Genomic DNA, 24,662 nt, shown 5'->3' with positions numbered 1-24,662 from the left:
TGTGGGCTCCTGGAGAGAGGGGCACACCTGCTGATTGGCCAACCTATCCTTAGCAAGCTGTTATTTTAATAACTGCTCTGGGATCAAAGGGGAAAGCTGGTTGATTATTATTCAACTCAGCATACAGATCTCAGCTCCAGGAAGCTTTCAAGGACTTGAGCTCTTACCTCCAAAGAGAAGGACAGCACGACATCTGACTTGGAAAGCTGGTTCTCACTCTCCTCGCCCATGTCAATGATGGAAGCATTGTGGCTACGTTTGAGTTTCTGCAGCTTGAATTCTCCACCCTTGGACACTGGCATGCTCTCCAAGTTGGCCATGAGCAGGTTGACGGAGGACTTCAGTTCCTCGATGTACATGTTTTCCATTTCTTTGGAGACGAACTTAGGAAATTTACGTTCCTTGCAAAGGAAAAGCAAAGTATGAACAGAGAGAGAATACATACCTCTTTTACACAGAAAGTTTGCATACCACACAGTCCAGAGATAGGATCAAGCCTGACACTCATGAAATTTGCCCTGATGTTGTCAAAGCACACTAGAAAAAGGTTCAGCCTGGTTGTGGAGATGCCTGCCTGCCTTCTAGCTGTTTACAATCTCCAATAGGCAGAAACACAGACATAAACATATAGTAACAGGCAGTAAAATGTTTGATTATAGCTCTATTTTTTGTCCCACTTTCCTCCAGAAAATTCATTTGAAAGAAAGATGGGGTGATATTTTTTCAAATCTACTTTCATTTATAACAGCTTTTTTAAAAAGCAAAATGCAGTCAAGTTGTTTTTAAGTTCTGGAAACAAAAAGAGACCCTGTTTCTATTTCTGGATATCTATAGAGATTTTCTCACATGAATAATTCAAAGTAGCGCATGTGAGATGTTTCAAACATAGCCTGTGGCTATTTCTAAGAAGAATACTTACCGTTTTCAAGAAAATTTGAAAAAATTAATAAAGAAAAACATGATTACAATTCTTTAGGAAAGAAGGTGGAGCCATTTAGTATCCAGACTGACCTCTGGATTTTCCCTCTGTGCTTCAGCTGGGAAGGTAACGCGCTCTAATCACGCTGTTCGTTCGCTCAGACCTCCAAGTTGCCTAACTGCTTTGAATACTCTTTGGAGTGGTCACCTTCGCAAAGATCCAGTTCCCACTTGAAATTGTCATCCCCATACTCTACAATGATGGGGCTGAGGAGAAAACCAACTATTACGCTCTTTTTTTAAGTGACAGACAAATCCAATTTAAATTGGTTTAAACAACTAAAGGAACTGATTTGGAAATTCCCTAGTGTAAACTCAATTTCAGGCAAGGTTGGATTAACAGGTCAGATGGCATTACCCCAAATGAGTTTTTATCCAAAATCTTAGTTTTGGATTCTCTGGTGATGGTGAATCTTGATCGTCAGTCTGATGGGATTTACAATCATGGAAACAAACCTCTGGGCTTGTCTATGAAGGAATTTCTAGATTAGGTTGATGGAGGTTAGAAGACCCACCCTAAATGTGGAAGGCGCCATTGAATGAGTACCTACTAGAAAAGGAGAAAGTGAGTACCAACATTCATTGATTGCTCTGCGTCCTGACTGTGGGTACAACATGACCGGCCACCTCACGTTTCTGCTGCTGTGTCTTCACCACACAGACTGTATCCCTGAACTGTGAGACCAAATAAACCCTTCCTTCCTTAAGTTGCTTCTTGCTAGGTATTTGGTCACAGCAACAAGAACTAATACAGCCCAGTTGGCTCCATTCTTGGTGTGGCTCCACTTAAAGCCACAGAAACATCGCTTAAGATATGGACTTATAACATCATGTCACATTACCCTCAGGGAGGATGAATATTGGCTCACTTGAGGTGAGTCTCTGTGAGAGATGGAGTGCTCATTCATCTCAGGAATGCTACCCAAAGCCTGACTTATGCATATACCCTGAATAAATGTCTACACACAGTAATATGCTGTGCTGATTGCTGAGGCCCAAGTCTTCCATCTATATGGCTGGGGGTGGAACTTGATCTAGATCACATGGAATGTGAATTGGTTTGCTAATTCTGTGTGGCAAAGAATAGGGAGTCTCATACATGGATGCTCAACTCAAAATGAACTAATTCTATTAAGTGATGAGCAATTAACCAGATTCACTCTTAGGCAAGTGAACTGAGAAGCACCAAGAATGCAACTAGTCATTATCAATGAATCAATAAAGATGAAGCAATATGATCATCTCACTGAGGTTGGCTGCCATATTGAAGCAGTTCAGTGGTGATTAAGACCCTCAACAAAGAAGAGAGAAAGAAAAAAGTCAAGACATAAAGGAAGGAGAAAGAAAGGTATCAGTGGAGGGAAAGCAAACAGGAGGGAACGGAGGAGAGGAGGGAGAAGCTGTCTAGACTCATGGAAAGGAACTTTGATTTTGACTAGTTTTCTAATTCCCATACTGCTCAGCTTTTCCTCTTGAATGTTCATTCTTTGGTGTGTGGTTTCAATATGAAATATCTCCCACAGGTTCATGTGTTTGAACACTTGGTCCCCAGCTGGTGGTTTGGGAAAGTTGTGGAACCATGAGGAGGTGGAGACTTGCTTGAGGAAGCAGGTCACTAGGGGTGGGTTTTGAGGTGTCATAGCCTGGCTCCACTTGCTGTTCTCGCTCTGCATCCTGAATACAGACACAACGTCATCATCCAGCTTCCTGACCCTGTTGCCCTGTCTCAATGGACTCTATCTCTCTGGAAGTGTAAGTCAAAATAAGCCCTTTCTCTCTTAAGCTTTTTTTTTCCCCCAAGGTATTTTATCAACGCAAAACAAACGAAACTAAGACACATAGGATCTCTTATTTTCCTTCCAATAATTCCCCTTGACCACTGAATACTAGAAGAGTGTTTCTTCCTTGCCAGTGTACAAACTTCACTCAAGTACATGTTGATTCTTCTATATAGAGCTTGGGGATTGATGCGTCTGGGGCATACCAGTCTAGGCCTAGCAGGAGACCGTTCCCTAAGGCCATGACCCTTCATTTCCCTCTTGCTCCCTGTGCTACTGTCCGCTTCTTGTTTCTTCCACAGTTCATCTTCCACACTTCCTTCTGTTGGGTCTCTCTTGTGATACTGAGCTCTCTTTCTGGGCATCATTGATTGAAATGGCTAGATGCTTGTGTTCCTCCCAAATTCCTGTGTGAAACTTAATCCTCAGTGTGATGTTGTTGACAGAAGAGACCTTTGGAGAGTGAGTACCCTTAAAAGAGGCCCCAAGTAGTTCATTTACTCTTTCAACCATGTGACGGCACAGCCAAAAGATGCCTGAAGAATGGGCCCCCACCACAGACTAGGAGCTTGCTGCAGCCTTGGCCTTGATCTTTCTGAACTATAGAATTTGAGAAACAAATTTCTAGGGTTCTCTATTAAAGCAGCCGGAATTGACTAAGATATTTATTAAACTTATAATTAAAGAATCATTTATGAAATTAATTTTCTTAGAGCTGATCTTTCCTTCTGGACTACAAATCAAGGCCATACCTGTATTCTTATCCCACTGTTCTTGATATCCAGTATTATGTGTGGCACACAAATAAGCATTCAGTACACACGGATTGAGTGAGTGGGTCAATGGCTTGTCAAAAACTGTATTAAATATCAATGTAGCTAACACTCAGCTGTGAGGGGGAGGTGTGGAGATGATGAGTTAAGTTCTGTAAGAACACCAAGGTTCTGCTTATCCATGTAAACGAGAACAAGGAAATCTCAGATTTTCAATTCCTTCTGGAACCCCTGAGCACAATCACTTCCTGCTTTAGGTCTGAGCTCATCCCACTGTGTGGTGCTTTCAGAACACATTGTGGGTGAATGTGAGCACCGCCGGACACAGATGATGCATCCGTGTTCTTGACGGCAGCTAATATGAGTCAATGTGAGAGTCTTCCCAAAGTCCGGTGCCTCTAAAGCTTCCACACAGCATGCCCGAGCTTGCTCGTTCTTAAATTCCATCAAGGGACAATTGTGATCCTTAAAACTTGGGCGTCTTTTATGTGAGGATATGAGAACTTGAGTGCTGGACCGTTCTCACTTAGAAAACAGATTGTATTAGTTACATTTCTGTTGCTGTGATAGAACACTTTGGCAAAGAGAACTTACAAAAGGAAGAGTGATTATGGTTCCAGGGTTAGGAGTTCAAAATGGTGGCAAAGATGGCTGGAGCAGAAAGCCAAGCAATCATATCTTGAAGCAGGCACAGGAAACAGAGACGGAGACAGGACATCTGGCAAAGCTTAAGAGCTCTCAAATCCGCCCCCAGTGACATGTTCCTCTGGCATGGCCATACCTTCTAAAGCCTTCTAAGACAGTGCTATCAACTCAGGATAAACTGTCCAAATACTTGGACCCTATGGGGGAGAGTCTCATTCAAACTACCACACATACAATGCCACAGACACTGTGCCTGGCCCTAGGGTGGATTATGGCGAGAGGGCATAAACTTTCCTTGGATGACCGGGGTAAAAGTTGCGTAAAGGAACATCAAGGTAGATGTTCTAATGGCAAGTGCAGAAGATATGTTTCCTGAGCAAACTGGGTGGTTTCCCAGAGGAGGCACTTTTGTGTTGAGTCTCATCAGTGAAGATGAGTTTGCCTTGAGGTTGAGTTGGCTGAGACAGAGCATTTAGTATTTTTTTTCCTTCTCATGGAAAATATAGACAATCACGAATCCAACAAGATTTAGGTAACCAAACACCATCCACACAATGTTTTCCCATTTCCTCTGCACATGGCCCTTCTGGAGAGTGAATGGGAGACAGAGGTATATGAATTCATGGCCCAAGTGGCCCCTAGATCACACAAAAAGCTGTCAAACAGTAGAATTTATACCCACAGAGCTTGAAGTATAGTATTCTGACCTATCTCCCTCATAAATCTTAGTAAACTTGAGGCTATTTGGAGTAAGTAGTATCTTGCATTTTTACATCCAGTTGCAGTCTTTGCCAAGGGGACAGAGAGAAAAAGAATGGTATTTGTGAAATAGTTTCTCTCTGGCTAGTCAGCTTTAAGAGATTGGTTAAGGCCATCTGTTTTGTCATACCCCTTCTTGGGACTCACTTGAGGCTGTGGTGTGTGTGTGTGTGTGTGTGTGATGTGTGCAAGCAAACTGGGTGGTTTCCCAGAGGAGGCACTTTTGTGTTGAGTCTCATCAGTGAAGATGAGTTTGCCTTGAGGTTGAGTTGGCTGAGACAGAGCATTTAGTATTTTTTTTCCTTCTCATGGAAAATATAGACAATCACGAATCCAACAAGATTTAGGTAACCAAACACCATCCACACAATGTTTTCCCATTTCCTCTGCACATGGCCCTTCTGGAGAGTGAATGGGAGACAGAGGTATATGAATTCATGGCCCAAGTGGCCCCTAGATCACACAAAAAGCTGTCAAACAGTAGAATTTATACCCACAGAGCTTGAAGTATAGTATTCTGACCTATCTCCCTCATAAATCTTAGTAAACTTGAGGCTATTTGGAGTAAGTAGTATCTTGCATTTTTACATCCAGTTGCAGTCTTTGCCAAGGGGACAGAGAGAAAAAGAATGGTATTTGTGAAATAGTTTCTCTCTGGCTAGTCAGCTTTAAGAGATTGGTTAAGGCCATCTGTTTTGTCATACCCCTTCTTGGGACTCACTTGAGGCTGTGGTGTGTGTGTGTGTGTGTGTGTGAGATGTGTGCACATGATGTATGTGTATATATGTATGTGTGTGCGCACATTTGTTTGACTACAGACAGACACCCCCCCACAGTGCACATATGGAGTTTAGAAATAGCCCTGGGTGTTGGTCCTGACCTTCTACCTTGTTTGAAACAGGGTTTCTTTGTTGTTTGCTGCTGTGGAAGCCAGGCTAGGCTGACTCATGAGTTTCTGAGGCTTCTCTTCTCTCTGCCTCCCATTCTGCTGTAGGAACACTGGGATTACAGATGTGCACTACTACACCTTGCTTTCTGTGGGTTATAGGGAATCAAACTCAAATCTGCACACTTTCATAGCAAATTCTTTATCCACTTAGCCATCTCTCCAGCACCACTTGAGGCCTTGGAAGAAGACCTACGGTTACAGTCACCACATTCTGTTGCAGAGTTAGTTTCTACCAAACTCTCTGCAGCAGATCACTGAAAAGACTGGAATGATCACTTCTCCCAGAAGTTGGACAGTTCCAAATGACATCATAAAAATAGGCTCATAAAACTGAGGTCTGCAAGAGCAAACAAGGCCATTTTTTTTTTCTGCTCTGAGTACTTAAGCTTTGAGAAGATATAGCATTCTGTCAATCTAGGCTGCAATTCTCCAGTGGAATTTTCAACGGCAGACCCATTACAAAAACATTTCAAAGTTGTAGTTGTGCCAAAATAAGGAAAATGTGGCTGTTTATCTCCATTGTTATTTTCCAGGTATAAAAATGAGTTAGCCTTGAGAAAAGAATTCTTTATTCATATTACTTTATGAAAGGCATTGTATTGGGACAGGACAGAGTCCTCCAAGAAAATCTCTGCTAGTCACTTTTGTTTTGGCCTGAGAACATTGCTCACTGGGGACAGTTACCAGTGTTTTTTATGTCTAGCCATACTGGTAAAATTTTGGAGAACCTTAAAAAGTCATAACTGTATGGTCTATAAAAACTCCTTTAATCGTTGACTTTCTTTCTGTTTTTTTTTTTCTTTGATTTTTTTTTTTTTAAATCCAGAGAGGATGAATGGGGTATACCTCAAAGTTGAGAAGGTTAGCCTCAGTCAAAGAGAGAGTCCCAAGGCCTGAAGCCTTAGATGACATCCTGGCAGGTGAGCAGGAGGAATGTGACAGGACTATAGACACCAGCAGTCTTGAAGCTCTTTTATCTAATCCCTGCCCTGCCTCCTGTACTCCTATCCTGTGTCAGCTTCTAGGGCTGTCACTGGAGAGATGAGGGGTTCAGTTGGGGACTGATAATGAAAAGACTTGTCACAAAGCCATATCTTAGACATCATATGAAACATGAAGTCAAGACACACAGAACACAAAGAACGCATCAAGAAACCTTATCCAGCAGATGTTAATAGGAAGTACTAATTCTGAGTCCTTGGTTGGTGTTTACCAGCTCTTTGTCGTCTTTCAGAAAGTCGCACTTATGTGAGGTTTGGTTTCCACATTCAAAACACCACTGATTCATTCTCCTTTGTATGGCTGTGTCTCTTTCTCCCACCACACACATAAACATATATACCAGGTCCTGCCACGTCCACAACCATCAGTAGCATCACCATCAGCATCAGCACTAATAATAATGACAGTGATTAAAGTAAATGTAATGATACTAGTTTGCATTTACTGAGTTGTAACTATACACTGGCCAGTAGTCACATGATTTGCCTCCTTTTAAAGTTTTTTTTTTTGAGACGGGGTCTCCCTATATCTCCAGCTGTCCTGGAACTCAAAGTGTAGACCATCTGACAGAGATCCACCTGCTTCTGCTTAACTAACGCTGGGGTTAAAGCTGTGTGCCACCATGCCTGGCTGATTTACCTCTTTTAATTCTTCCAAAAACCCTCTGAGACAATTGTTGCTATTTTTCTCCATTTGGGGGGCAAATTTGATAAGGAAAGTCATGATACTCAAAAGTAGAACTGAGACTCAAACCCAGAAGACTGGCTTCAAAGCCCATAGGTGCTATGATGGGGCAGGGCTATCTGCCCAAGGTCAGCAGGGTGAGAGCTGAGGTGATTAGGTGGGGCCTAGCTGTGCTCTCTGTGAGAGCACATTTTACAGCACTTGCTCAGCTCAGGCTTGGTCACAGCCAACGCCTCCACAGCAATGGCTGCTGCTCTACCGTTTCCAAATCAATGTACACAGTGTGGGGTGAAGTGTGGTAATGATGGCAGGGTGGGCACATCAGATGAGAAAAAGAAGTCTTGGCAGCAGCTTGTCAAAGTCGGCATGGAGGATCTCAGGAACCTTCTGGGTTAGCTTTTTTACCTGTTTTTCTCTTTTCAACATTTGTGAGCTGCATGCATTTCCCCTCTCTTGAGCTCCCGCCGCTTGAAAGGGTTTCCAAGCACCTCCGGAACACTTAGCTTTTTCTGTGAAATCAGATTTTTCCTGGGTTCTTAGCTACCTGAAAGCATCCAGAATTAGGATCTGCTTTGCACACTTCTGCTACTTCACAGCACAAGATGACGCCGAGGGCAACATTGCAAGCTGAGGTTTAGAACCATTCTCTTGCAGACTTCCTTTTCCCTTTGATTTATAGCTGTGTGTATGTAGAACAGAACTTCCTTAACATAAGGGAAATATTTGGATTTTAGTCTTTGTTGGTGCTTGCAACGAGCCCAGGTGTAAGAGACTAGATTTCTTTTGCTCTGAACAGAATATGAGTCTAGATCTAAAACATAATTCCACATTTTTTTTTTTTTTTTGAGAAAGGATCTGTAGCCCAGGGTGGCTTGAACTCAATATACAACTGAGATGACTCTGAACTTCTGATGTTACTGTTTCTGCCTCCTAAGTAGATTATAGGCATGGTCCACCGTGCCCTATTTATGAGGTGCTGGGACCCAAACCAGGGGCTTCATGCATGCGAGGCCAGCACTCTATCAACTGAGTTACATCTCCATTCTTGTAATTTCATGTTTGAACAATAGCTTGAGAAATCACTGCTGTTTTGCTGCCAGATTTGGTGGTCGATGCTATTAATTCTATTGTTTGCATTATATAATCAGCTTGAGAATTTTGGAGTTTTACGCAAAACGTGGCCAAAGGAATAGGCAAATATCACTGCATCGCTAATGCCACAGTCTACCTCTTTAAACCCCAATGTCAACTTTTCATCATACAATTTAAATAACTTATATTTAATTCCTGGTGAAATTTAGGGACACCTTAAGAGCCACATGAGAGGACTGGGAAAACGTTTGAACAGGGATTAAGAATTCTTTTCTATGAGATTAAAAGAATGCATCCAGATCTCATGCTGGGATCTCTGAGGCAGCATCACTGGTGCTCAGTGAGGCCATGCCTGTCGGGTGTTCTTGTGTGGCCGTCTCCTCCGATGATTGCTGGGATGCTGCTGAGACTGAACTGATAGGTCGCAGTACAGGGCTGTGGATATGGGAAAGCTGACTTGCCCTTGGCTTCCTTCTCTTCTAAGCAGAGAGGCACAGCTGTGCCTACCATGGACTTGTCTGATGATGAAAACACTTCTGGTAGAAACAGCAGGGACTCTGTTTCCAGAGTCCAAAGAGATTATGGCAGAGAACATTCTGAATCTCAGAAGGCATTCTGCCTAGCACTGCTACCTCACTCAAACATCTTTATAAACGGAAGGAAATACATAGCAAATGTCAGGGGAAGAAAGATGGCCATTTCCTGGACTGGCAACTGCCAGGGAGAGAGGGCAGACAAGGGAAGCTGCCCTTTCCTGGAGTCACTTCCTACTTCTCTGATTCTTCAGAAGTAGCAGCATGACGCATGGACTGACAGGGATCTTCTGCTTGCTAGCTGAAGGAACTCAGGCACAGCACCCTAACCTTTTGATTCACCTATACTGGGGAGAATTACTGCAATGCCAAGGCTAATCTGTAACAGGTCTAAATGAGAGCAGATGTCAAGTTGCCGGCCTAGTGCCTGTCATAGTCACAAAGGACTCATTAGAGGAGAAAGAAGTCAGGACGAGGGAAGGGGAAAGCCTGAGGGAAAGGCATATTGGACCCTCAGAGTTGGGTCATGAGGGAAATGAAGACCTGTATTTGGAAAGGAACTTTGTAATGGTAGTAGGCATATCAGCTAAGGTCAGAGTGACCTTGATCAAGCCTTCTGATGTCCCTGCTTTAGCCTCCTCATGGAAGAATAAGCTTTATCAAAAAGCTGTTGGAGGGTTGTAATAATTGTCAAATGTAAAGCAGAAGAGAGTGTAGCACTTAGTAAACGCTACATAAATGATGGCTCATGAGATTGAGTACATCTAGGGTAACCCCCATTTCATAATGATCCTGCAGTGTTACTGTCTAGGTACTACCTTTACCCTAGGGACAGATTACCAGTACCCATGTGGCCAGTGAGACCCTTACCTTAATTCCAGAGTGAATTGGTTGACTGTACCAGGGTTAGCCCTTGAAACAACTTGGGCAGATTTGAGGCTTGATTCTTGGAAATGTTTGAAGGAGGTAGTGAGACAAAGAGGAAAACAGAAAGAAAAAGATCTGAGGAGGGAGATGAATGGCTGAATGATTCACTATTTGTGTATTTCAGAAACACAAAGCTGTGGGAAATCCATGCCTCCCTCCTAAGAAGGAAAGCTGGCCTACAGAAGAAGAAAGGATAATCAATGTGAAATACAGAGTTGGAGACAGACAAGAAGCCCCACCCCTTCTTAGACACTGGTTCCAGTCCTTTCCAATATATTCTTTGCCAATGGGCTTCTTGTTCCCTGGAATCACCCCATCTTTTATAGAGGCTTTCTCCAGTTGGTGTCTCTTGCAATCAAAAGTACTCAGCCCATCTTGAAAATCCATTACAGGAGAGAACAAAGTGAATTATGCATGACGGATGGCATCTATATCCAGGAATGTCTGGTTATAACATGTACAAGAGCTGACATTCAGCCATATGGGCTGAATCGCACATCCTTGCTAAAATTTACTGTGATGCTAGCAATAGATAAAAATAGAAAAAAAATCAAGGCATTGCAGAAGAAGAGAAACAGAGGTGCATTGTTTCAGCTTCTCAAGAACTAGCCCGTGTGCAAGTTCTTCATATTTTATATAATTTTTACTAGATACAACTAAATTGAGGGAAAAGAAGTTACATAATTCATACTCAAAAGCGTCTGGAGCTGAGCATGCCAACCTTGAGAGGACGCTTTGTCATCTCAGGGGCCGCCTTGTTGGTCCCCAGCACCACACATATGCCAAAGCAAAGGAGATCAGGACCAGTGCCGATGAGCTATGGCAAGTGGGATATGGCCTGAAAGAACACTCCAGAGAACGAGAGACAGCTTCTAATAGAACAGGAAGTAGTGACGGGAAGACTGCCACAGAAGTCCTGGATGCCTTAGCTGTGTGAGAGACACTCCACGTAGTTTGAAATGATTCTCTGTTCTCAGCAAATAATAACCAGAATTCATCTAAATTTCCTATTTCATTATCTAAGAGAGCTTAGTTCTAAGCTGTGAATAATATTTTACTTTGGATGAAAATATTTAAGATGTAGGCTGGGGGAGAGAGTGATTTGTTCGGAGATGAGTGTGTTGGCTTACTATACTCCAATTATTAATCTATAGTCTTTGAAAAGTTAAAATAAGCCTAATGTTAGTTTCTTGATATCGTGGATTTATTAGTGGGAATGAAACAGTCACCTAAAAGGTAACCGAACGCACTGAACTATCTCTCTTTTTCAGAAAATCTAGCAAAAAGAGATACTGAATTTACAGAAGAAGTAAATTCTTAAACCTTGGTGATGTTTACTCCCACATTTAGTAGGATTTCAAAACACAAGTGCCTCCCACACTACCTTTAGCCAAATCCATAGCTACATCCTATTTTTAGCCACCAGACTGACTTGAATATAAACTTTAAAGGTGTCCAAAAAACAAGATGCAAAACGTTTCAGTAAAACTGTCTGAGTACAAACAGAGGGCGTTCCATCCTGGAATCTTTTCTTGGTTTCTGATCCGGTAGGATTCTTTCCTACATATCCAAACCCTGGGACACTTCTCTTCACAGTAGGAAAGTTCTCCTTCCTCCCTGCTGTTTCTGAGAGCTCTGAACCCTCACACACTAATACATGACCACTAATAAACAGTAGGTGGTGGTAGTTGTACAGAGTTTGGATATTTTATTCTTCAGGGATAATTTGCATTAATTACAATTTTAAAGTATTTCATTAAATATTATTTATTTTGATTACAGAGTTTCTTGGGGTGTCCGTAAATTCTTTGTCTGGGAAAAGTGCCTCAGCCTAGAGTTGGCCTGTTATTTAAGGAGACCTATTGTAGTTGGGATATAAAAATATCCTTTGAAGACTTACATGTGCCATATAGGCTTGGTTGCTGGCCTTTGAGAAGAGGTGATTGGATCACGAGAATTCTAACTTCATTAATAGATTAATCTACTGATAAATTCATAGCAGATGAATATGAGAATGCAGAGCCTATTTGGAGGAAGTAGACCACCAAATGTGCTGTGAATGTTAAATGTCCCCCCCAGAGCTCACATGTTTGAACATTTGGTCCCCAGCTGGTGGTGCTGTTTGGGAAAGTTGTGGGAGCTTTAGAAAGTAGAACGTGGATTGGAGAAGTGGGTCACTGGGGGTAGGCCTTCAGGCCCATCCCTCTTCCTGTTCAACTGTGCTTCTTGACTATGAATGCAATGTGACCAGCTAGCTTCCTGCTTCCAGGACCTTCCCTGCCTGAGGCCCTTTCTTCTATATGTGATGGACTACAGTCCTCTGGAACTGTAAGCCAAAATAAGCCCTTTCTCCCTTAAGCTGGTTTTGTCTGCCTATCTTATCATAGTGACAGTAAAAGACATTAAGACACTGGGGAAGTATCTTTGAAGGGTCTATGTCCCCCAACACTTCTTGTCTGCCTTTGCTTCCTAGCTGGCATTAAAAGAGCAGTCCTGCCTCTGTTCTGCCTCTCACCCCAGGCCCAAAGCAGTGTAAACATATGACCATGGATTGAAACCTCTGAAATCATGTGACATAAAAAAATCTTTCCTTCCCTAATTTTCTTAGGTATTTTGCCATGGTGATAAAAGCTCACAGGAGATCCGCATTGAGACTCCAGCATAGCCCCTTTGTTAGTGTCTCTCTTGCTATGCATACCTCATTCTTTAAAACAAAGATGGAATATGAAATGTCCTTAGAGGGCCATTGTAAGAGTTGGCTCAGATGGAACATGCAAAATAGCATCCTGACAGAGTCAGGACCCCAAAATGCTACTAGTGTCAGTACTGGTCATAATAACATGACTGTCAACAATAGGGCAAAAAAAAAAAAAAAAAGTCAAGCTATAGTTAATGATTTAGAGGAGACCTGTTTACCCAGAGATTTAGATAGGTAACAAGTGCTCATCACAGTGTCTACGTGTGCAATGGTGCAGGAACTGAGGGGAGGAGGGAAGGTTAACTGCTAGGTTCTCAGAGAAGATGTGCAAGATCCTCTAGGCTGAGAAATCACTGGATATAGAGACACCGAGCCTGGAGAAGGCCCGATACCTTCAGCAAGAGATGCTCGGCAGTAGGAGCTCTGGTGGGAAATTGAGAGGCATTGGCGGTACATTCTGTTAAGAGACTTAGATATCATTTGAAAATGATTAGGGTTTGTCATGGGCCAATGGGAGATGAACTGAGAGATTCTAGAGCTTTGCTTTAGATGTTCACATATGGGCTTTAGCATGGCAAGTAGGTACTGGAGAGATGACTCAGCCCTTAAACCATTACTTGCTGCTTTTGGAGAGGACCAAGGTTTGGTTCCCAGCACCCATATAACTGCCTATAATTCCAAATTCAGGGCATTAAGGAGTTTCCAATGTCCTCGTCTGGCCTCTGCAGACATCAGGCATGTACACGATGCACATCCATACATGTAGGCATTCAAAGATACATATAGAAACAGTGACTGAGTGCAGAATCAGCAGCAGGGGTATTTCATCAGAATGAGCCTGGAGGCTATTGGAACACGCAGATGCTGAAGATGGGCCTAGATTAGAACACAAGCCCTAGTGTTGGGAAGCAGCCAAGAGATCTACACTCCACATTTGGGAGGCAGGCACAAGTTTCTGTGGCTGATGTAGTATGGATTGTTGGGGGAGGAAGGAGAAGTCAACAATGAATCTTTATTTGTGGTAACTGGATACATAATATACAAGGAACAGTAAGTGTGTAGGTAGTAAATATAGGTGGGAGGAAGAAGGTATGGAGCCAGAATTGAATACATTCAACTTCAAACGCCAGGGGGATGTCTAAGTAGGGGTTCTCAGAAGACCGTGGGAAACAGGAGCCTAGAATCAGGATAAAGGAGAAGCCCAAGTCTGTGTATTTCCCGGAGCTTAGGAAACAAATGCATGTGGCATATAGGCAAGAACCTTAGAGGGCTGAGGGTCTAATCAAGGTGACTGCTCATTTCACCTCCTCTCTATTTCTCAACCTTCCTCCCTCTCCCCTCTCTTTTGTTTCTTTCTTTTGATAAAGTCTCATGTAGTCCAGGCTAGACTCAGACTTACTATGTAGCCAAGGATTACCTTGAACTCTTGATCTCTCACCTCCTGGGATTACAGGTGTGCATACCACACCCAGATTATACAGTGCTGGGGACTGAACCCAGGGCCTCATATGTACATGCTAGATGAGCACTATACTAACTGAGTTACATCCCCAGGCCCTGAGTTTTATCATAAAAAGCCCTTAATAGCCAGTGTGCTTCCTGGTGGGACCTTGGGCTGGTCCTAGTGAAAATCCTTTGGGTTTCCTTACCCTGGCTATTTGGTCTGCCATTTGGAGACGTCCGTCAAGCTCTCGTCTGATCTGGGCCGCTTGCTCATCTGGATTGTCCAGCTGCACAAAAATACAAATATGCAAACAGGGAGACTCTCAGTTTGTGTGACAAAATCCAATAAACTTGAAACTTTTCATTACACCAACCATGCCCCCACAAATCCTGTTTGAGTGAAATCCAAGTAAATTTCTTTCAGGCAGAGGATGCTAAAACAGACATTTGAATGACCTTGAGAACATTTGCTGTTTAAAGATCAGAAAATTGAAACACACACAAACCCGAGGAATTCCCTAACTTCTCTGGTTTCAGTTCGCACATCTACGGAATGAATGGTTCAGTGATGGAATCTTCATCCTTTTCTACAAAACTATGGAAGTTGGGAGGTATTTCTATCAAGTGCCATATAGTTAGGATTTAGGCTTTAATGCTATCAGCTCTTAGTGCTAGCCAATTTTTCTGATGTATAAAAGTGTGAAAGAAGCCACAATCACAGACAATCTCTAAGTGAATGAACATTACCATGTTCTAATAAACTATTTACAATAAACAGCAGACCATAATTATCAATTCCCTTTTTGTGAATTGAAGGTTTCCCTTTATTTCTAAGCAATCTCAGCATTTGCCTTCAAACTACACTTGGGTGTGCTTTCCCCTAGAAGTTATGATGCCACTCACAGAAAGTCTTAACAAGGAAAAGTGGCATTCAAACAGGATGAGAGTCATTCCTCCTTGTAGTACCTGTTAACTATGAACTAACCAAGTAACTAAACCTTTTAAGTTTCTTTATTCTAAAAGCAATTGTGTGTGTGCATGTGTGTGCATCCACATGCAAGTGTATACAAGTATGTGTGTGTATGTAGGCCAGAAGTCAACCTCAGGAACTGTTCCTCAAGGGTTATCCATTTTGTTCTATTGAGACAGGGTCTCTCACTGACCCGGAACTCATCAAGTAGGCTTAGGCTGGCTGGATGGCAAGCAAGATGCAGGGATCCTCCTGTTTCCCCTTCCCTGTTGCTAGGATTATAAGCACATGCCACCATACCCATCCTTTTGCATGGGTACTGGGGATCAAACTCAGGACCTTATGCTTGTATGAAAAGCACTTTGCCCACTGAGATAACTCCCCAGGGCCTAAAAACAAATTTTATTCAAAAATTTTAGGCTCAAATATGCTATGAAATGCTATAAACATTATTTCTAATGTGGTGTAAATGATAATGCTTCTGAAGCATCACAATTAACCTTCCTTGGTATAGTTTATAAAATGTATAAAATATCCATCAGACTCTGTGTTGTGCAGTGTGTGTGTGTACAAGCGCGTTTGTGTGTATAATACTTGTGGACTTAGAGGTTGGCAGCTTCCTAGATTGCTCTCCACCTTGTTTTTAAAGATAGGGTTTCTCACTGATCCTGGAATTCACTAATTTTCTGGACTGGCTGGTCAGCCAATTCCAGGGATTCATCTGTCTCCACCCGACCACACTAGGGTTACAATCACACATGACCACACCAGGCTGGGTTTTCCTACGTGGGTGCTGGGGTCTTGAGCTCAGGTCTTGAGCTTATGCGGCCAACACTTTAGTGACTAGGTCATCCCTCCAGCCTGCACTGTGCACTTTTTAAAAAATCTTTGCTTGATTCACGAGCCAGTGCTGCTAGATCTTCTCCTATCCCCTGTTGGAGAGAAGCACTACTGCTCACATCAAGGAAACAGGACCGTGACTCGTGGCTGTGTGTTTAGAGGCAGCAATCCAACAGTGTCTGTTCAGTTTCCTAGAAAAGAGAACTTCCCTGGGAGCAGAGAAGCCAAGAGATGCAGCAGTAGAGTGCAAAGAACCTGGAACAGGGGCTGGAGCGGTGACTCAGGGATTAGGAGCACTGGCTGCTCTTGCAGAGGACCCAGGTTTGATTCCCAGCACCCACATGGTGGCTAACAACCATCCTAACTTCTGTTCCAGGTGATACGGCGCCCTCTTCTGTCCTTTGCAGGCATTGCATAAATGTGCATATGCTACACACACACACACACACACACACACACACACACACACGTACATATGCAGGCAAAACATTCATACACATAAAAAAAAAACTCCAAAAAACCAGGAACAGTTCTGCAGAAAGGAAACTGATGAGATTTTGGTCGGCACAACAATTTCTACCTGGATCATAAATTGTTATATTTTCTATAACCTTCCATAGACACCAGCTAGAAATCCTGTTTGAAATGAATGCTGAGTCACACATGGATCAGTGCTCCTTCCGAATCACTCCATCTGACTGGCACACATGGGAATTAGCATCCTCGGTTGCCCCGAAGCTTCCCTGAGCTATTTTTCTTTCATTTTCTGATCCAGATGCAAAATCCACTTAGGCCACTCAGTAGTCTTGTTCAATATATGCATGCAAATGAAATATTTACTTGCTTCACTAAGAAGCAGCAAAAGAGCTAGATAGAGAGAAAGTTGGGAATTCTGCTGGAAAAGCAGGTGCTCACAGAGATTAAAACAGAAAAGGGGAAATACAACTTAGGAACTCATGGTAGAGATGAAGATGAACAGATATGGTCTACCCTGAGCTTCATTCATTCTCAGTTCATTCATTCACACATATACCCACCCATTCATCACTTTAATGTGTCAAGACAATAGAACACATAAAAGGGCCTGGAGAGACAGGTCAGTGGCTAAGATTGCTGGCTGTTCTTTCAGAAGAGCCGAGTTCAGTTCCCAGCACCTATATCTAGAAGTTCACAACCACCTATAACTTGAGCTCTAGGGGATCCAATGCCCTCTTCTGGCTTCTGTGGGTACCTGTATGTATGCAACATTTGCTTACACATGCATATAAGTAAAAATAATAAAAACAAATCTTTAAAATAAACACATGAACAGACAAGACAGAGCCAGTCTCCAAACCATGGAGTTCAAACGTAGCAAAAATAGGAATCGTTAAAGGGGAAGGAATTGGCATTTATAGATGCCTATATCAAATCTCAAATACCCTTGACCTGTTTTACGGCCTTTCTTAAAGATTCCTGAGTAACAGAAGTTGATATGCAGCTACAGAGAAGGGATTCTGGGCTTGAGGATGTCTAGTGTCATCTCAAAATTTATAATCTTATTAGCACCATCCAAGTCCTGAGAAATCTCTCTACTTAACTGCTAATAAGATTTTTCTTTTATGAAATTATTTCACTGAAGGCAAATACTCCAGAGAGAAGTTTTGGAAATTGTACATTTCCTAACACAGACACAACTTTAAGAGGTAGTTACATTAGTCTCCACTATCCAGATGAGGAAACTGCCCTGGTAAGGTGGAGGCACAGGCCCCAGTTCCCGAAGCTGGCATGGGGTACTGGGAATTTCAACCAGTTGACTCTGCCTTATACTGGAACACATGGCCAGCAATATGTTGGCTTCTTTCTTTTTTTTCTGTTTTTTTTTTTGTGGCTCTGGGGGTTGGATCCAGGGCCTTACACATGCTCTACCACTGATCCAGCTTTCCAGCCCCTGCTGGCTGTCTTCTTTGTCTGTTTTGGTTTTCTAATTGGCACTAACTCTTCATCCTCATCTTGTACCTTGCAGATGTGGATCAGCTTGCCTCATAGAGCTTCATAGTGTCCCACAGAGCCCCATAGAGCACCACAGCACTCCATAGTGCCCCATAGCACCCCATAGTGCCCCATAGCACCCCATAGAGCCCTATGGCACCCCATAGAGCTTCACAGGGCCCCACAGAGCCCCACAACACCCAACAGAGCCTCATAGAGCCTCTTAGAGCTGAGAAATGTTTATCTCTGTCACTTGTCACGATTGACAGTTTTCTCCTAGGGAGGCTGTGTGGCCTTAGATTGACAGCAACTGGCATGTCCTTATCATGGCTCTGTCACTTAGGAGCCATGTGACCTTGGGCAAGTAATATGTTCTGTCTGTGCTTTGCATCTCCTCATCTGAAAATTAACAAAAGGTAGAAAGTGCCTGGCAAGCAACAAACCTTCAGAAACGATGACTGGGGCAATTGGTGCTCTCCCTAGGATGGTTCATGTTGGCTGTGTTTCTGACAGGAGCCACCATGGGGCGGCAAAGGGTCAGAAGAGAGGGCATCAGATGGGACAGTGTGCCTCCCTGCTGTGAATGTCAGTCTCAGTCTGGTACCATGGGGACCAGAGGCTCCATCTGTGACAGAGTTCCCCTGCTTTTCAGTGTTGCCCACTTTCTCTGGGGTCAAGATCCTTTGCTCTACTGGACTTTAGTTAGTGGCAGTGACCAGAAGGTGGACCCCACTGCCCCGACAGCTAATGATCTAAAGAAAGAATGAAAGGAGAAATGCATCTGAAATTTCCAAAAATAGCCTGGCATAATCGTGAAGGCCATCTTCAACCACTGCATGATGTCCAAAAATATAAAGAGAAATCAAGTAATTACCTTTCCAAGTGCTGGGAAGGAAAAGGCAGAGAGTGAGCTTCCATGGAAACGGGGTTCTGTTTACTGCGCTAGTCTTTTCCACTGAGGAAAGGAAAGATCTGCGGCAGAACTGAGCCAAGGGCAAACCTTTCACGCCGACAGCTCATTAGGGTTCAAAATCTGCATGAGCATGAAGGCTCTTTACCTAATTAAACAGATCATCTGTCTACTTGCCGAGGTCAAGCCAGAACAAGCTGCTGTTCTGACTTGTCCCTCAAGCAAAGCCAACTGTTTCTTTGGATTTCTTTCCCAAAGTGATGGAGAACTGAGCTGAGTACGATGTAAGTGCAGACAGGAGAGTCTAAGCCTTTAAGCCATAGGTACAAGCTACCTGAGCCTTGTAACTCTCTCTGGCTAATAAATAGCACGTCACTTGGAGGTGAGGACACCAGTCGGTGGAGTGAGAACTCAACATCCCATGGAGCCATTTGGATGCAAACCTGAGACCTAACAGAATGTAGTTATAGCTGCCCATCTCTCCCACTCCTTGGTTGTGTGACCACAGCAGGCTTTCAAACTTCATTGAGCCTCTGACTGCTCATCCACAAAGTGGACAACTCTTTATTGCATGTTTCCATTGAAAGGACTACATGAGCCAACATACTGCAGTGGGCAAGGCAGTCAGACCAACATGGGTCCACAAATCCGCTTTGCAATTTTCTTACTGGAAGGGATTCAACAAGCCACTGAAGTTTTCTAAGCTTGGTGCCCTCATCTGGAAAACTGAAATAAAGTGCCTCTTCCCAGATGTCAGAAGAATTAAGTTAGACATCACAGGTCCAAAGCTATGGTGCCGCCATGCAGTATTTCCCATGGCTTAAGCAAACCATTTCCAGGGTTAGCCTATTTTAGAATGAGCACCCACTAGAGGTTAGCTTCTAACTGTGGACCTTGGGTCAAAGTCACACCGTCCCTATTCACATTTCCTTTATCAGAGAAAAGCTCCATGCTCTTACATCCTAGGATTCTCTGAGATGCCTAGACTGGCACTTCTTGAAGTTCTGTTCTGGGGACCATGAGCCTGCACATCTTCTAGTTCCACTGTGAGAAAGGAGGCTACACTTACATACAGTCTGGACACTCTGTCCATCTATTCTCTCCCTGGAGTGGAGGGTACCAGACACAAACAGGATGTGAGTGTGTGTTAATATATTTGCACACCCCAGAAACACATTTTGGGAGGGTTTCCCTAGGTGATTTTTTCTGTGTGCTTCACTTTTCTTCTGTCTCTGGATCAAAGTTTTTAAAGATGGCCTGGAAAGGAGAAGAAATGCGACTCTTCAGTTTCATGTATATTTTTAGGATTTATTTTTATTTATGTGTATATGTGTTTGTGTAAATTTATGCCACGTGTGTGTGTGCCTGTGGAATTCAGAAGAGAGGATTAGATACCCTAGAGCTGAGATGCAGCTAGTTATGAGCTGCCTCACATGGGTTCTGGGAACCAAACTCAAGTCCTCTGCAAGAGCCACAAATGCTCTTACCTGCTGAGTCATCTCTCCAGCCCTAATCCATCTACATCTTAGAAAAAAGAAACAAAAAAAAACAAAAACAAACAAAAAACAAAACTTACCTGGGAAGGCTTTGTGCGATCTCTAAGATGATAAATAAATCATCAAGGCACTTGGGCTGGGAGCCTCCTCTGCAGCCTCAGGGCTCCCCAGGAGGACTGGCCTTGAACATTTTCCCTGGGACGGGGGTATCCTTGGCTACAGTTTCTATAGGGATGCCTGAATTCCCTGCCTTTCACAGGTGATAGTGAAGAGAGGCTGCCCAGCTCTGACTCTTTCCAAGTCATCCTCAGTTCTGCCAAGAGGGAGCTTCAGTCAAGCAATGGAAGATGCGATTCAAACGTGCAGGAAAGGTGAACAGAAAGAAGCGGACTTCAGGCATTATGGGAATAATTGTTCTGCTTTATGGGAAAATCTCAGCCTCAGGATAAATGAACCAACTTTAGCCTCAGGGATAAAGGGGAAATGACCCAGAACAGAGTCTGGAATGAACTTTATTTTTGTTTATTTGATTTTATTTTTGAGACAGGATCTCTTATATCCTATGCTGGCTTCAGGGTCACTATGTAGCCAAGGATGACCTTGCACTTCTAATCTTCTTCGTCCATCTTGCAGGAGTTAGGCTTTAGGATTACAGGTGTGGTGGTAGTGATCAAACCAAGGGCTTCATAAATATGGAGGGCTAGGCAAGCACTCCCAACTGAGCTACATCTGTAGCCCCTGGAAGGACGTTTAGAACTGAAATAGCAATGTCAGGCTGCACGTAGTCCCTGCTGAGCTGGAAGGCTTCATCAGGCACAATGTCCTGCCCTCTGGAGGCTCTGCTGAAGACTCTGCTGGGAAAGACTGGCTTTTTCCTCAGCCCTGGCACATCCTGTCTTCGCACACACTGTTCTCATGCTAGAAGCAGCCTTCCATGACAGATAACCCTTTCTATCCTTCACCCTTTAGTTGCACAGTAAACACATCTCTGGCTTTTACAGACTGGAATTTTCCTGTTCTGTGATCTTTTAGCATCATGCATATTTCCTTTTCTAGCACTTATCACAACTGTAATTTTCCTTGTACTCATGGGATCATTTAAGGCTCGCCTACTGTTAAGCTTCAAGAGAGTGGGGTTGGGGGTGTGGAGGGGTGTGATTTTGCTCATCTCTCCACCTCTGCGCTCACAGGCAAGACAGATATAGACTGGGCTCTTCTTAGCTGGAAGTTGAAAAGCATAACTGACCAGCCAACCACAAGTCTGAGTTAATTAACTGGGACCCAGACAGGGAAAGTGACCTGCCCACAGCCACACCATAAGCACTTGTGAGTGAACTGGGAGCATATGCCATGTCAACAAACTCCTGGTTTGCCATGCCTTGATGCTCAGTGACTGTCTTCCAAAAAGTGCCACCCTCCTTGGAAATAGGTAAGGACTGCTCTTTGCTGGCCTATAAAGCAGTCCCTGTTCTGATAAGACACCCTTAATTCTGAGCTGGGGGGCCTGGTAAGCAGCTTGGGTGTGGCTTCATGCTGACCTGGGTTTATCTCATTCCGCTCACTTTATTTCCTTTCTACTCTGCAGAGTGGCCGCTGGGTTTCCAGGGACTGGTGTCCCAGAGTTAGGCTGCTAAGAACCTCTGTAGATGGAGGATGGAGGCCAGGCCCTTCAAACCTTTTAGTAGCTCCTTCCTTCCTTCCTTCCTTCCTTCCTTCCTTCCTTCCTTCCTTCCTTCCTTCCTTCCTTCCCTCCCTCCCTCCCTCCCTCCCTTCCTCATCCATCTTCCTTTCTCCTCCATCTTCAGAGACAAGTTGCTCCCATGCCTGCTGCTTCCTGGCACACTGCAGGCTGGAAAGTTACAGCTAGAATACCATCACCTCTGAATCAGGAGATGCAGGTGCCCCAGCTCCATCTCAAGAACGTACTGAGGTTTTGACGGTGACTGTATTATGGCCCTCATTGCCTGGATGCCCTTCTAATTCCTTTCTGCCCATCTTCTCTTGGTCTGCTGTTAATACTGAGTGCTGGAGGAGGTGGTCGACTGTATCCCTGCTCTACTGTCCAGGTTACATACTTGCCTTTTCCTTTACAATCAAGTACCTCTCAAAGTTTTAGTTTTGGATTTTCAACCCTTTAAAAGTTCTCTAAAAAGGAAATACTACTACTAATAATAAATAGTATCTTCTTCATAGGGATGATCAGAGATTAAACAAGATGGCAAGTGTATGTTACCAAGTGAGCAGAGTGCTGGGCAGGCAGTCATTTTCCTGAATCTGAGCAGCTGTTTGGCTTGACATTGAGCAGTTTACATAATTCTCCTTTACAAAAATTCTCATTCTAGAGGTTTGGGGAGTGCTAGGGAGATGACTCAGTAGTAAGAGGGCTTCTGATGCAAAAACAAGGACCTGAGTTCAAATCCCCAGCACTCATGTGAAGAGCAGGGCATAGCTACATGAGCCTGTCAACCTAGCACTGGGTAACAGGTACAAGTGGATCCTGGGAGCTCACTGGCCAGGCAGCCTAAGTGAAATGGTGAACTTCTGGTTCAGTGAGAGACTCTTTCCCAAGAGAATGAGGCAGAAAGTGATTAAGGAAGAGACCTGACCTCTACAATCATGTACATGTAATACATACATACGTACACACACACACACACACACATATTTTCATTCCAAAAATTTTCAATATTGTAGATCAGGATTTCATCTTTCAGGCGAGAAGTCAGCCTATACATGTTTAGATAGTTTGCTATGGCTCCAGAGAGCATCGAGAGCTACCCTCAGGAAGCTGAGATGGAACGCTGCTCTGCCTCTGCCTCACTGTGTGATCAGGGCCAGGGCACTTGACCTCTGAGCATCTGTGTCTGCGGCTCCAAAGTAACCACCTCTGAGAACAAACACACTGATGGGTAAATGTCTGCCCACAGTGGGGGCTGCCCTCATTCTGGGTACAAATGAATCAGTTGTTTTTCTGGAGGAGAATAATGGAATCTGAATCTCTGATTCCCAGTTGACTCTGTAAAATCATTCATGTCATTTATTTATTTATTTATTCATTTATTTATTTATTATTTATTTATTTATTTAAACTGTGTCTTATTTCCTCTCGGAGAGAAGACCTTGAGGAGGTCAAGATTTCCATTCTAGAAGATGCAGTTCCCTATGTTGCAAAATGCAGGGCTTAGTTCCCAGCTTTTGCCAGCCAATGAGAGCACTGCCTGCCTTTGAGTCACCAGTTATATGTCTTTGATGGCTTCCGGCAATGCAGTAAATATAACACAGGAGATCCAAATGCAGCTCTGAGTGGGCAACAAATAAAAACATCGAAATTCCCCCAACACAAAACCAGGTCACTTCACACCTTCAAATTCTGCCTACTCAACAATCTTCCTCCCATGCTCACCCCAGTCTTGGGGTCCCCTCCCGTTTCTTCCATTTCAAGTCTGATGCCTCAGAGTTTGGTTTCACATCTTTCTTTAAGAAGACCTCTTTGATTACTGCAGCCATATGCTTTAACTAGCTAACCTAGTCTCCAAGGCATCATGGATCCTGTGTCTTGGGTTTCCCTTCCCTACTGGAGCAGCTGTAGGGTTCAGGGTCAGGGCCCGAAGAACTAGAAACCCTTATATCTCTGCCCTAAAATCCCTGCTCTGCCACTACCAGCTCTGTAACACTAGGTTTCTTACAGAGTCTTCTAGAAATAGCAAAGCAAACAGCAGAGGCTTGTGATGAGAATGAAGGACAATGATACTCAAAAAGCACTTAACATGATGACTGATATGATGCGGACACATGAAGTTATGGCTGTGATTTAGTATTATCGAGGCCAGAGACCTGTTTTAATTTAGCATGGAGGATAGGATGCACCCAGCTGCCTGCCTGCCTGCCTGCCTGCCTTCCTTCCTTCCTTCCTTCCTTCCTTCCTTCCTTTTAATGAAATTTTTGTGTATTTCATACAAAACATCTTAATGATCTTTAATCATCTTCATACCCCCTTCCCTACTGGCACCGTCCCATAGCCCTCCCCCCCACTCCACACACTGAAATTCATACATTCTGTCATTTTTCTTAAGGCCTATTGTGTCAAGTTAGTGTCCCCAGATGTCTTTCAGTGCAAGATCATGTACTGAGGTCTAGTCAGCCTATCTAGAGTCTCTGGGCAATTCACAGACAGTGTCTGTATACATTCAAACATGTTTTTAAGCTTTAGCAAA

General features: G+C 43.5%; 1 protein-coding gene across 1 annotated transcript in view; it reads right to left on the bottom strand.

The window, feature by feature from the left end:
* Cadps (calcium dependent secretion activator) overlaps nt 1-24,662 on the bottom strand; it is a 497,333-nt gene that overhangs the window by 258,838 nt on the left and 213,833 nt on the right. Inside the window, 2 exon segments of the mRNA XM_008827502.2 lie at nt 168-401; nt 14,468-14,548. Of these exon segments, the coding sequence (XP_008825724.1) occupies nt 168-401; nt 14,468-14,548 (315 nt within the window).

The sequence above is a fragment of the Nannospalax galili genome, unplaced genomic scaffold (assembly GCF_000622305.1).
Source record: "Nannospalax galili isolate Female #2095 unplaced genomic scaffold, S.galili_v1.0 scaffold91, whole genome shotgun sequence".
NCBI classification, from domain to species: Eukaryota; Metazoa; Chordata; class Mammalia; order Rodentia; family Spalacidae; genus Nannospalax; species Nannospalax galili.
Note: the sequence above shows the minus strand (reverse complement) of the source record. Positions and strands in the feature narration are given on the sequence as shown.